This window comes from Uranotaenia lowii, chromosome 2, assembly GCF_029784155.1.
Source record: "Uranotaenia lowii strain MFRU-FL chromosome 2, ASM2978415v1, whole genome shotgun sequence".
Lineage (NCBI taxonomy): Eukaryota > Metazoa > Arthropoda > Insecta > Diptera > Culicidae > Uranotaenia > Uranotaenia lowii.
The window spans coordinates 399,175,046-399,189,641 of NC_073692.1; the positions used below are offsets into that span (position 1 = coordinate 399,175,046).

The window sequence follows — 14,596 nt, forward strand, 5'->3', positions numbered from 1 at the left end:
CTCCTTTTATGCTGTCGGTGTATTATGAATCGGACCGGACTCTTTTTGAGCAGGAAGGCAGGGAGCCGTTTGTCTGTGTTGATGTGCGGCGAGGCCTTTGTATGTTCCGTGCTTGGTTGCAGAGGAGAGATTGTGTATACACAGTCAACCGGCCCATCCATGTTGGTGTTCTCCGGTGGATGCAGGGAAAAATTTTTACAGGCGCCGAATACCCTGAAGCTTCAGCTGAAAGCCACCAGTTTCAGTCTATCGATTGCGCAGACCAATTCCAAGCGGAAGCGCTCTTCGTTTTGCGACGGGTTTTGCGAGTCCTCGTGGATTGTGTTGTGCGATTTTTTTTCCTCTGTGCACTGTTCAGATTTTGCGATACACAGGCTCTCATCCTACTCTCCAGTGAGTGAGATTGGCTTTTGGCGGCACGGACAAACAACACGGACCATGCTCTTTGATTGACTCCGTCGTAACCTGTCGAGCGTAGTCTATACCCAACTAGAGTGATAGGCCTCTGGTACGCGAAGAAAAGGCGCGCGTGAGCCCAACTTCTGCTCCAAACTCCTACTCCGGCAGCTCCCCACACACAGTGAGTGAGTGCGGCACCTTTGGCAAATCAGCCAACAAACCAACCGAGTGACGAGTGTTTTGGGGGATCACTCGGGTCTCAGTGATAATCGCTACCGCTGCCACTTTGGATGCTTTTGGCAAGTGACCGCGCGCTTTGTTGGCCAACCGCAGCCTAACAATCAACAGTTAGCAGAATAGTGTATCGTGTCTCTGTCTAATCTCGCGACCAAATCGTGTGCCGCGCCACCCAAACCCAACAGAAGAATACGACCAAAACGACGTCGAGTTACTCGGGGGCCCATTACAGCGAACGGCCTATCGCCCGGACGTGATTGCCCGTTTAATCTAATAAATCTACAACCGCGGACCGCGTAGGACTGCTTTTATCAAATTACCATCAGCCGTGGACCAGAAATCGCGCTCATCGTTCAGGAATACCCAGAGCTGTTCGTCGTCCATCAACAGTGCGGTGCTCGAGAGAAGATAAAAAACCGAAATCCTAAAACCTGGATCTAGTGGAAAAAAAATTAGTGACTGCGCTATCAAAGTGAACGCGGCGAAAAGTGACAACTCAATTAGTTGACCAAAATAAACCCGTAAAAGACATCCCATAGATAGATTAAATCCTCAATCGGTTTAAAGTTCTCAAAAATAAAAACATCAAAACTTGTGCAATTCATCTGCCCTTCCAACTTTAGCGCCCCATAAAGTGTTTCTCGGTTTCAAGTGTTACTCAAATCATCAACTAAGCTGGATTTTTAGTTGGTTTCCAAGCTAAGGAAAAAGATACCAAATTTTGTGATAATTGTATGTGCCTTTTTCGAAGCGTGTGTAGTAAATTAATCGAAATCCTCCTACGAAAATTTTGGCCTAACAGTGCAAAAAATTTTTTGATCCCAATTCTGTGTGTTTTCTTCCGAACAAGTGGAGGGTCACATTTTCGGGTGTAATTTAAACAAAACCAAAAAGCGCGTGAGGTGAGCTATCACTACTAGCGTTTCTCTCGTGATTGTGCTCTCTCGTGATTCGAAAACCATACCGGATTAAAAAAAAAGTTTTGAAGTGAAAATCTAAAAAAAATATAGTGAAACTATTGTGTTGTAAGTTACTATAAGTGAATCAAACAAAAGCGGAGGAATCACAACAGGACCGATTGATTTGCGACATGATTATGGTATGATTACAGTTTTCCTATTGATACGATCTGATGTTTATTGTAAAGCTTCATAACAAATCTAGATATTCTTATCTTATTTAAAAAATGAATTCAATGGGAAATTTTGAAATAAGTTCCAAATAAAATCTTTCGAACAGATTCACATTTTCCAAAGTAATGTTCAAGAATGTTTGTGAAACCCATTCCACTTTTGTAAAACAAAAAATTATATTTAAATTGCAATACTATACAGAGCGCATTCTAAAACGTGTACATACATATTTCCATGAATTTCAAGCTTAGTCCGTTACCTGTTAGTTTTACGAGGTTTTGCACAACTTTCATTTCATCTGCTGTAGACGTCTTTTGGCAACAGGCCAATAACTTCCAACATTACACAGTTACTTCCTCCTTTATCTGAAAGTTTACCTTAGCAATAGTTTAATGATCGGACACCAGATCGAAACATAATCTGCAAAATAAACAAAGTGATAATACAGCTCCCGTCCTTTTTTTTTTTAATAAATACTTGAACAACCGTGAACTTTGTTTAATATACAATAAAAATCAACCAAACAATAGTAGTGTTATTGGGAATCTTAGCTATCAGGTTGAACAAAATAAACCAAGAATACTGTGTCCCTGGGAGATTCCTGTATTTTTTAGAGTGTAACTTCAAGACCAATACTGCAAATCAATCGGCACCGGTTCTCCGTGACGTATTGAAGCCGTGAACAACGGATTAAGCTGGTTCAGAAGGATTTACAGCTTCAACAGACTTGGCGCTCGACGAATTCCGCAAAATCGAGTATAGTCCTTTGTAAAAAGCTGATTTTTCCACTTTTGGAGCTGTAGAGTGAAGAACCCTCGCCTGCCAAACTCACTGGGCTATACCTTAAAGAACATCCACTTTGTAGTAGGAACTCTCACCTTTACGATGTGGTACCTGAGATGACCGAAAAATGGCACTGATAGGGATATTCCGTAGATGATAGAACATTTACTGAAAAGTCCAACGAGCATCGTCGGAGGCATCCGCAACTGACTGAAGGAATTTATTGAGGTCGTGGGCAGCAATTTTGATCCAATCTTGATTTTTTTTCCAGATAACAGATCCAACCAAAATAGAGCTTAAACTTTATGGGACCTATTGTGGTTGTTTGCAGGCAAAATGGACGCATTTGGAGGCAGTTTTTTTTGTATTCATCGTGTCAATCGCTGTGAAATATTGACTGATTTGCTGCTTCCACAGAGGAACAGTTTTCACAATTACTAAACATTTTTTTTTCTCCTTGTTTATCTCCGGAAAATACAGGCGAGGCTTGTCAATGAAAAGTTTCTAGCTGAAAACCTGCCAGATACCCACTTAAGAGTTCGTTTAGCAGTCCATTACACAATTTTCAAAATATATCCCCACTACCAGCGGTCCAAATATTCTGCACACGGTTTGACCACCGTGTTTTGTTTATTTTACCAATAGACAGCTTTTCTACCTTGTAGAAATGAAGTCAAGCCTATTTATTAGTCAGCTAGTCAAACCAGTGAAAAAAATTATCATTTAGTGGCTTCCCCTAAATAAATTTTTGGATTGTACTTTATAAAATCTCCCACATTCCTAAACTTTATGGAATCAATCATCTTCTTTTTTATTCAAACTGCAGCTCACTGTAAGATCCTCTAGGACTCCTTAAACGTTTTACCATATGAACTTTGGTCGATTTTCAGCTGTATTTGGGTCTTCCACTGGGACTTTCCGAGATTTTTCTCGATCTTGCCCAAAAATTTTGTTAATTAGCTTCTGTATTGGACGCTATCTCAAAAACCACTGGACAGATTATCACCAAGTTTTGTCTTCTAACCCAACAGTCGTGAGTTTGAACCCCGGTCATGGCACACATAATACACTTTTCTTTAGTATTTGTAAGATGCTAGCCATCATATCCTCAAAAGTTGAACGCTAAAAATTAAGCAAAAGGATTTTTTTCGAAGAAACATCAAGTTTCATTGAGGTCCTGTTTGTGTTTGTTTTCAGGCCTTTTAGCAGTGTTCTAAATCCATTTCAACAAAATTTTTAAAATATGTAATAGCTTGAACATAAATCGCAAAAAATATTCAAGAAAAAGTATACATTCCGCAGGTCAAGTATTACAGATTTGCTAGCTCCTGACGAAGTTTTTATCTTAAAAGAATTTCTCATGTAGTTTTTAGAAAAATTTCGTTAGGAATCTAAATGTTAAGTATCAAGTAAATTTAATGTAGAAAGGATGTTACAATAATAATTACAGCCGATACTTCTTTGTTCAAAACTAATTTTTTTATATGATTTGGAGAAGATTTAGCTTAAAACTATGTGGGTGATTCTCCATAGTGTTTTAAAAAGTTAGTATAGAACGAAATGTGAAAAAGCGCAAAACTGTTAAATTGATAGATCCAAAAAATCAGCAGAATTTTTATCATCTAAACACCTTAAAAAACACGTAGAAAACTAACCTACTCAAATAGCCTGGAATAGCCACCCAAAAGAATCCATTCATTTTTAAGTATCGTGCAGTATAATCCGAGAACTATTCAAAACGTTGTCAAAAAATTGCAAATCGCTGATCGTGAATTCTTTATAGAGTTTTGAAATCTTTTTGTTAGTTTATCAAGTAAACAATACAAAATCGATAATCGCTAATATGTAAGACTTTAGGTAAGCGATTTGGCGAATTCGCTTTATAAAATGTTAGCCTCGGATTTAGATATGTCCACTAACTGAGCAAAGCTTACAAATCAGAATTAGTTCTGGATATTTTGAGTTGAGTGTTCATTCCCGAGAATTCCCCAAAAGGAAAGATTTTTATTGGTGTACATACAAGGAAAACAAAAAAAAGGTCAAATTTACCGAGAAGTAGAGGTGATTTTTTTTACCCATTTTTCTCGGTAAATTTTACCCGTTTTTAAATTCACCTAGCAAAAAGGTAAATTGTACCCTTTTTCTGATTCTGATTATAATAACCAACAATCGGAAAAATAAATAAAGCAATCTATTGAATTCCTTACCTGCCGCCGTACTTCAAATGAGGACCAGATCAAGCTAACCAACGTATCATTCTTTCCAACTTTCTCGTGACGGGCCAGCCAAATGATGTTTTTTTTGCTACTCCTTATATTGGTAGCCAAATTGGCAAAAGGCTTAAAAAAATACCTTTTTGGGATTTTTTTTTCTATTCAGCACGATACGAAGTTGAAGATACTTTTTTGTGTTCACCTTTGATTTAGGTGACTTGTACCTTTTTACTCAGCTCAATCCAGATAAATTCCACCAAGCTACTAGGTTAAAAAGTATCTGGCAATAATTTACCTTTTTTCTAGGTGAATTGTACCTTTGTTTTAGCTCGATTCAGGTAAACTTTACCACGCTATGAGGTGAGTTTCACCTCGAAAAGGCTAAAATTACCTTTTTGGTTTTCACGAGCATTCACCCTGCTATCTCGGTAAATTTAAACTTTTTATTATTTTTCGTGTAAGCTTCTAAAGCTGATACATTTTCTGCAATTTATAACATGTCAGTTGTCTCCTGAGCCTATGTCCGCGAGTTCGAGCCCAAGAGCAAACATCGAACACAGTTGTACCGGATAAGTTTATCAATAACTGTAAAACGACTGTAATCGAAACAAAAAAACACCTTTTTAGACCCTTTTTATTTTTCTTTTCTTTGATCTTTGAACCATATATTGTACATCCGTGTACAGCAGAAACCAAGTTTCATACATTTTCGCTCGCTTCTTTTCAATAATTTACAAGATATTAATTGGAAAATGGGTCAGCATTCTTGCACGTAATTTGTATCTGTGGGTATGAATGGTTCTTTCAATTTTTTTGTATGAATGGCTTTAACTGATGCAGGAACATCCATTGTGGTCCAGGCAGAGTTTTCTAGTCGAGTTTAATGTAGATTTCATCATCCGTGAAAACACCACCCGATTTCTTGGTCAGAATTTTGTCGTAGAGTTTCCGAGCCCTCAGTTTCTCGGATGCAGCCTGTTTGGTACTCTTTTTTGGCTGCTTTTTCATCCGATCGGTCTAGAGTCCAATTCTCTCTTTGGCACGCATTACGTTGGTCTATGAGGTTCCTAATTTCTTAGCCACATCCCCTACTGATGCCTAAGGTTGCCGTTTGTATCAATCTTTAATGTTCTTGTCCATTGTAAGGTCAAAAGGGCCAGGTTTTTCCGAACTTTTTCAACGCGGTTTCAACTGCTCCGACACTCACACTTTCTACCTTAGCTAGTTTTCTGATTGAAAGACCACTCACAGCGCCACATTTGTGAACGATCTGTTTTCTTTACTCGGGAGTATGGCCACGAATATTCAGATTTCTTTGCGAAAAACGTAAAAAAATGACACCCAGCAAACATTTTTGTAACTATTTTCTTAGGCTGTTTTGATATACGTTCCAAAAACATTATAGAAAGATCGTATAAAAGTTGAGAAAACAGCATTTACCTACCAAAATCAAAGTACATACATTTCATTTCTTTCTTTAGCGACGATAACAACACCAATTAGGCGCTATCCGACACCTTATTCATAACCGGAAGAATGCAAGAGAGCGCAAGATTTTGCTCTCATAGCGTCTCAAATTGTTTGCCATCGCCATTTTTTTCCAGTTTTCCAGTTTCTCAATCCCATCAGATTTTTTGCCGTCTGGATGCACTGCTGGTTGCAGAGAGAACATGATGATGATTTTCTCACTTCAAGCCCGTGCGGGAGCAAAATCATATTGAAAATTTACAAACATGGCGGACTTTCTATCATATCCGATTTAAACTGACTTTAGACGACATTTTATGCGATTTTCTTACTATGCAGTTGGCTTCGCGATTCGCACGCCATTGTAAACTACTTAAGTTATCATTTCTGCTACGATTTCAAGTTTGCTGGGAACACTTACTTTACTCGAATGTAAATAACAGTACGCAGCCAAAATTTGATTGAACACTACACGATTTTCGAAATAACAGTTATTTTATAGTGTTTTTATAATTATCGGAACAGTCTATAGTCCTTGGTAACATCGACTTTCCCAAAAGCTGGAAAATCTGCTACAAAACACTAATTCATAAATCTGGGAATATTCACCTCGAAGATAATTACCGTTAAATTTCTTTATTGAATTGCTTGGCAAAATCGTTAGAACTATTGATCTTTGACGTAAGGACTCACGTCATTGTTTAATGTCGGCACGGTTTTCGAAAAAAAAGGTCAACTTTGTCAAACCTTATAGTATAAGTATGTCTCCTCCGTTAGCAGTTCTCTGGCAATTAAGACACAATGGGATGCAATCTACGTTGACTCCGCAAAGGAGTTCGATCGGCCACCCCACAAGCTACTGATTGATAAATTGGACAAAATGGAATTCCCAACTTGGTTGGTAAAATGGGTTGAGTCACATCTTCAAGGCAGAACTGCTTTCGACAGATCACATCTAGTCTCGAAACGGCATGGTTCCGTCCAGAGTGCCTCAAGGAATCCATCTGGGTCCACTTCTGTTCAACTTGTTTATGAACGACCTTTGTGAACTTATCGATTCTAAATTAGTTTTCTATGCAGACGATCTCAAAATGTACCGCTCGTTAGCTCCCTTCACAGACTGCAGGACCTCGATAAGCTTTTGCTTTGGTGCCAAATGAATGCTCCATCGCAGTTTACCTTCAAAAATGTAAGATTACTACGTTAACCAGAAGTAGGGTCGAAATTTTGCATCCCTATACAGCTGATTACGTGGCTTTTGAAAAAGTTGAGTTCATTCGAGATCTCAGTGTTATTGTGGATAAATCCCTAACGTTCAAGGGACATTTAGCTGTAACGGTGGCAAAAGCAAAAACAGTCCTGATATTTTTAGAATTTTTTTCCATTTGAGTTGTCCTATGCTTTATTCGCTAAATTCCAATGACTTTTTTGATTTTTTCTCTCTCAAGATTTACTCCTAAGAATATATAAACTAGACCAATTTGGATGAGACTTTCACAAATAAATGTAAGTCACTGTTGAAGCATGTTTTAAAGTAAGGTTTCCAAAATTATTTCAGCACGTATTTGGGCCGGACAAAACCGGACTATTTTATCTTAAAACCTGGCAAAACTTAGAAATTTGATTTCAAAATTGTCGACAAATTCCGGGAAAAATCCAGGAAAATTTGGTCAAAACCAATTCTCAACAAAAATCATGAAAAAAGATTTTTTGTTGTTTAATTTGGCAAATACAGTGAATTAAACCGGGCATAATCCGGGCTCCTTCAATGAAATCCGGGGAACGGGCCAGACCGGACTTTTCCCAAATATTGTATTAAATAACCGAGTAAACCCGGATAAAACCGGGCAATCTGGTAACCTTATTTTATAGTCAATTTAAACATTCTAAAACTTTTCCAATGTACCTGCATCGACTGTTCCAATCGCTTTGTCTTAATTGAATAAACTTCATGAATGATGATAATATATATATATGATAATTCAATGCTGAATTCAGTTTTAAATGTCAAAGTGAAATCCCCAATTCACCCTTTGTTTTAGTTTTGATTACAGTGATCGAGTCAGTGTAATAACTAGATGCAATTGTACTGTTGGAAACAATGTGATTGAAAAGCAGTTACACTTTTCAGAATATTTAAAGTAAAACACGTAGTGAGTGTACAAGCTTGAATGAAAAGTAGTTTCTTTATATTTTTTACAATTAAACTCAATGTTCTTTGTATCGAAGTCTGTATTCATTTTAATTATCTTCAGCCTAACATTTTTACAGATTCATAAGTATTTGATACTTTGATAAGAATAAACAATAATTGAAAAAAATAATATGTTTTCGAGAAAAAAAAAACCACCGAATGTTGTTCAAACCCCGTCGATTTCCCACGATCAAAATTCCAAACCGCAGAATTTCCCACGGATTTTGACTAATCAATCAAAAGCACTATTATCGACCCCACACAAAAACGCACTAACCTTGCAAATTGATTGCACTTTAAACGTCTAGCGTTTTTGTACAACACTCATTCTCGGCTACCAAATCCTTTTCCCGGATCGTTTTTATCGTTTTTATCCCGTTGCATTCCGCAAAAATTACCATATTTCTACTTTTTGTTTGCACCAAATCTCGCTTAGGCGGGGGTTTGATAAGAGCGCCCAAAAACTTTCGAGATCATCATCACTTCGATCTGGATGGGTTCGTGTGATGAGCGATAAATATTCGAGCATCACGAACGCCCTTTTTTTTGTTAACGTTTTGACCGAAGGATCAAAATTATCCGCTGCAGATAATCCTTCAAGAAAACGATCATCTCTGCTCGTCATCGACTTAAGGCGTTAGGCATGCGAAAAATGTTTCGATGCGGTATTTGTATCGCTTGTTAGGGAGATGTTGCCAGTGGGATTTTTCCGGTTTGAAATATGAAAGAGTTCTGTAATACAGCAAAAATTGAGAGTTGAAAAAAAATTGTGGTCGTTGAAAAAAAAACGGAGGTATGTAAAATCCAAATGTGATAACTCATGAAAAATGTATGAAACTATGAAAGTTTTTTGATACAAGTGTACTGATTCTTCGTCAAGAGCGCTTTAGAGCATGAAAGCACCTATCGACAATTTAATAACACACCTGCCGATGATGGCTACATCCTAGAGATGACAGTTGAACTCACCCTACCACCTCATAGGTTTAATGATCTCAGCACGGATTCAGCTCGGATGCAGTTAGTTTCCCACCATCCCCTCCTAAAAAATTGAAAAATCTAACAAGGTATATGGCGACCGTAAAAAAAACCAACACGTCAAATTGCCGAGCTGCTCGTTTCCAATAATCACGTTCGATTGCTGCGTGGTCGCCGTCTATTAATTTATACTCCTCTACTCAGCTGAAACTCACGTTAGAAAACTTTAATTACACCTTACTTAGCCAGCCACCTATCCATCGATGGCAACTCGTAAGGAAGGGCAGTGGGTAAAAACATGTAATTTGAATACTACTAGATTCTTGAAGGTGCCGTCGCTGTTTGTACTTTACTAAGCTCGCTCATCTCACGGTATAGTAAATCCCGAAGGTAAACTTTTGGTGCCGGTAAAGTAAAAAAAATAAAAGGTACCCCAACTCGTATCACCTTTAGGTAGTACTAGATAGTCACTACTTCTCGGGTTTCTGTGAGTCTTGCCATCTCGTTGTCGTCATCGTCTTCGTCATCGCCGTCGTCATGCTTCACGTCTCGCCAACACCCAAAGGGGAGTTAAACTTATTCGTTCACTCCCAGCCCGGTTGCCCGCACTTGCTAGTAGTATCTATACATTGAGTTTTAAAGAGTTGAACAGACGCTTTTCCCCGATTGCAGTCGCTTTGCGGTTCCGTTTTTCGGGGAGGAATAGAGGAATAAAATTCAAAAATAAACCACACGCACAGCTGCTGAGCCAGGCAAAGAGCGAGATTCAGCCGAAGTTGGGAGGAGGTCTCTCGCGCACAAGTTTCTCCAAACATTATAATTTTAAAGTAAAACATCCCCCCTTTCCCATCGGCGCGGTGATCGGAAAGCAGGGATGTTCAACTATGGATGCCGATTAAAGCTGTTCGCTACCAATAATGACTGAAATCTGGATTAGGTTTTTTTCGTTGGCGCGCTTAATCCGGTCGATGCTAATTTAGTGATCCCCTCGACCGGCTGACTGACGCCATAAATACGCATTAACTCAATTGAACCATAATGGGGCGGTTCATTTAATTGAATCGAAACTACATTCACATGAAGAAAGAGGAAGAGTGAGGTCAGCAACGGGAGCAACCCGGGTGGAAAAACTATGCCGTTTTAAAACATTTGAAGCTACTCTTCACTCTATGCTCGGATACTTACCAGTGAGACTGACTGATGCAGTCTTTTAGGTTAAACACCACGCTTTAGTAGCAACGCTCTTCAAATTATGTGCTCGTTTGTTTTTCCTGTGCCTGAACCCCCTCTCTTCTCCATTTTTGCTAACTGTGGAGCAACTGTCATGGGCAATTATGTATGTGTATCTGCAAAATGACAGAGTACGTGTCGGTTTGCCGTTTGAGCGGCAGCGTTTAATTGATAGACTAGGTAAATGCTCTTGGCCACGAGATTGTGATGATTCTCATTGGTGTCAAATTCTGTAATTTTTGAAACACCGCACTTTCAGATTGTGATTTACTATCCATGAAAGCTTAATTTATCAATCACGAAAACGAAAGTAGCTGATAGCTGATAGCATGTTTCTAAACACAACAGAGAACCTAAAGTTGAGAAAAATTAACTTAGAATTCTGCGCATAAATAATTTTGCACATATTTGCTCTTTTTACGCATTTTGCGCCTCGAAAATTCTTCATTGTTGACTTGAAATCTCATGAACTGTTGATTTTTTCTGATTTTTTTTTTCGGACCAAATGGTTAAAAAGTATAAGGAGCCACTCTAGGATCCACACGAAGTTCAAACCAACCATCGGAGTGCAACCCTTGATCTTAAATATGGTAAAAAGTCTATGATTATTGGGGATAACTGAATGCAGACTCCTTAAATAATGCAAAAAATCCATTTCCAGCAGGCAAAAAGTGTTGCCTGACTAGTAGACACCAAGTAAGTAACTAATAATGATTAGTTCTAAAGATCGCAATCTGTGCATCCGGTTTTTACGCAATATGACAGATGTGTTCTGATGGACAAAAAAAATTATGTTAAAACCGGATTTAAGAGATCAAATTCTTCGAAATGCCTACTCATAAAAAGGTTCCAACCAGATTCCAATTGCTTTTTTCAGGTGAGTTTGTGTAAAATATCATGATTTTGCAATGGTTTTGCTTCTGTGGTAAAAAAAAATAAATCAATACATGACTGAAAAAAGTGTGCAAAGATAAAAAAGAGATTTTATGATAAAGTTAGAGTATTTCTTGAAATCATTGAAATTTTTTTTATATATATTTACATTAAATGTTATATTATCACCTTCATTTCCTCCATAGAAAGTTTTTCGATCAAATGAATAGTTTTTAAAATACACACGAGACAACTGAAACACAGGGAGGAAGAAACGTGAACAACAGCACCATACATTTCCATGATCAGAGTTCTTACGTTGGGAGCTCTAATGCTCCTATAAGGGAGCTCTTGGAAGCAGACCCTCGATTAATCTTCCTTATGTGGATGGAAATAATTAATCTTAAATCCAAGAAAATTTTCTTTAAATTTTTTGGATAAAAAATCCAAACTCATGCTTAAATTTCTTTCAAATGTAAGGACTTAAAATCGAAATTTCTGGGCACCAAATACCTGGTCATCGACCTTGGATATAGCGCCATTGCTAGCTCTTGAAAAGAAATTAGGTGGTATGAAAAAAAAGCTAGCAATTACTAAGCTGAATCAAGCAGTCGAGCAGTGGCTTAAAGCAATCGCTTTGGTTGTTGTCAATAAAGTTTGTTTTGACAGCTTTTTTTTATGTCTGAAGCTTTAACTTTCAGAACAAGCTAGTTTGGTATGAATAAAGCCCAAATCTGAAGCAATCGCTTGGCCAATCTCCTAGCATTTTTTTTTATTTTCTAAGCATGCTCCGTAGCAGACTTTTCGAATGAAAAATAGTTTTATAACGTCATAAATTTATCAAATTTGCAATATTACACTTCCATACAATTAAAATAGGAATTTTCAGAATGGATAAACGAAATCGAAGAGAAACCCCAACTTTTTTCATATTCTTGGCGTTGTATGAAATTATTGGTCTTGCATGAAATTGAACAAATCAAAGAGTAAATATTCCAAATTGCGCGTGTTTAGTCGGGGCAAAACTTGAGAAAAGTTACCGGGAATATTGGAAGAGGTCCCAATCGGCCAAAACTTGGAAGAAAATTTTAATAATTTGAAAGGTTTTACTAAGATTTAACAAAATGAGCATTTTTATTGTTATAAATCTTAAATATGATTTGAAAGCATCTGATTTGAATTGGTAAAACATTTCTTTTTCGTGTGAACAAACTGTTTCTTGCTTGTAAATTCAGTTGGAACTGTCCCTCAAGCCTGTACTATCAAATGAAATACCTCTTGATGCATACAATCACTTCCAATGTCTACGTGTTTAATAATTGGAACACAGCCTGTTCTATGTAGGAGTCTGTGTGTTGAATAATTGTTACAAAAACATTTTTAAATAAAAAACCTTCCGTAATGGTTTCAAAACATATTTCTGATCTTATTCATATCACCAACATTTTGAATAACATATCTTAATTACCTAAACTTATTTACTTTTCAATTTTCTGAACGAATGCTTTTAATTTCCTTAAGAAAATTACAGATTCTGCTTGTTGGATAGCTCTACTTTTCAAAGAAAAAGCTATGTACTAAAGTTTTAGTACACATCCGCTATGCAAATGTTATTTTATACCAAACTAAGCAAATGTTTTGGACTTTTACTTTGCTCGGTTTCAAGCTAAGTAAAAGCTACCGAAGCAATTGCTAAACCTTATTCTTACAACTAATTGACTTTCGAAAGGTTTCATGGGGAAAATAAAAACTATTCAATATGCTTACTTTTTCTATATGGTTATATTGCATAACTCAATGAAAAATATTGAAGATTACCTAGCACACTTCCAATTCGTTTAACGTTTTTAAAAAAAAATGAAAGTAATATATTTTTTTAACATAAATTAAATTATTATATTTTTTTTTATCAGCGGTAAGAAACTAAAACATTGTTCAACACTTAAATTTTTTCGATTAAAGAAAGATTGAAATTCAATCACAGCAGTCGAAATATGACTGAAAAAAAAACTAATGAGGTTGGGGGAAAATCCAAACACGCTTCTTGCAGTTTTTGAACCAATTCATTGGAATCCTTCAGAACACTGGAATTCCGCATAGTAAGGTTCCCAATCATTGATCCAAATTCGTGTTTGCCTTCCCAATCCTCCCAGCTCAGCTTTCGTGTTTCGGTACCTCGAGGTTTCTTTCGAATTGCTGAACTTCCTTATTTTTTCACCATCCATGCCACAAAATACATATCTTTAACATTCACACTTTTTTCAAAACTGACCACATTTCTTTATAAGTCTCCTATCAGCACTTAATAAGCGAATTTGCGAATTACCTTATTTGCCTTTATGATAACTTGATTTATCTTGCCTTTATGTTTACTTCAGCACATACGCTAAAGGCACAAATTATTCCCTGATCACTTTTCAGAATTGCAGCACAAATGAGAAATAAGAGCAATTATATCTTCAGGTATTCAAAATTAAAAAAAAAAACGGGAACAAATTTAAAAAAAATGGAACACGCGACTAAAGAACATGTCCGGTCACGAGCAAGGCTTGCTACGATCAGAATAAAGTGAAAATTGCGATGAAATAGAAAACTAATCGCAATGCAGACCCCGTTCGTTTTTGGCCACATTCGATTTTGGCAACTAAAAATTTTGGCAATTGAAAACAAAACAAGAAGAATACTAAATCCATCGAAAAGATGATTCAAATTAATAGTGTATAATAAAAGTTTTTTGTTGTATAGGTAATTTTTGTTTCGAGAAATGCCGTTCAATTTTGGCAACACAAAATGTACTGGTGTGTGCCAAAAATCGAACGGGGTCTGTTGTATTGCATGAAAAAGCACGCTTCCTTTCGTTCCATGATATTTCTTGTAACATATTTTTGTGCATTAATATTTTTTTGTTAAAATAAAACAAATATTTAACTTTTACAATAAAATATGCAAGAAACAATAACGCTACATATCGTCACGTTTTTGGACCTAGAAAGATATGTTTTCTTATGAGTGCTTAAGGCGTGAATGAATTTGAGAAAGTTCAAGAATACGTTCTATATAAATAATCCTCATCATCATCCTTTCAAAAT

General features: G+C 36.9%; 1 protein-coding gene across 4 annotated transcripts in view; it reads left to right on the forward strand.

Moving 5' to 3' along the window:
* Positions 1-217: 217 nt before the first annotated feature.
* LOC129745094 (transcription factor AP-2-epsilon) overlaps positions 218-14,596 on the forward strand; it is a 180,241-nt gene continuing 165,862 nt past the window's right edge. Inside the window, exon 1 of one of the 4 annotated variants that reach the window (XM_055737929.1) lies at positions 218-1,735. Coding sequence is in view for 2 of the 4 variants with exons in the window: in XM_055737932.1 (XP_055593907.1) it covers positions 1,727-1,735 (9 nt within the window). In the remaining 2 variants the exon portion in view is untranslated. The remainder of the gene's footprint in view (positions 1,736-14,596) is intronic. The other 3 variants (XM_055737932.1, XM_055737933.1, XM_055737928.1) reach the window with 3 other exon arrangements.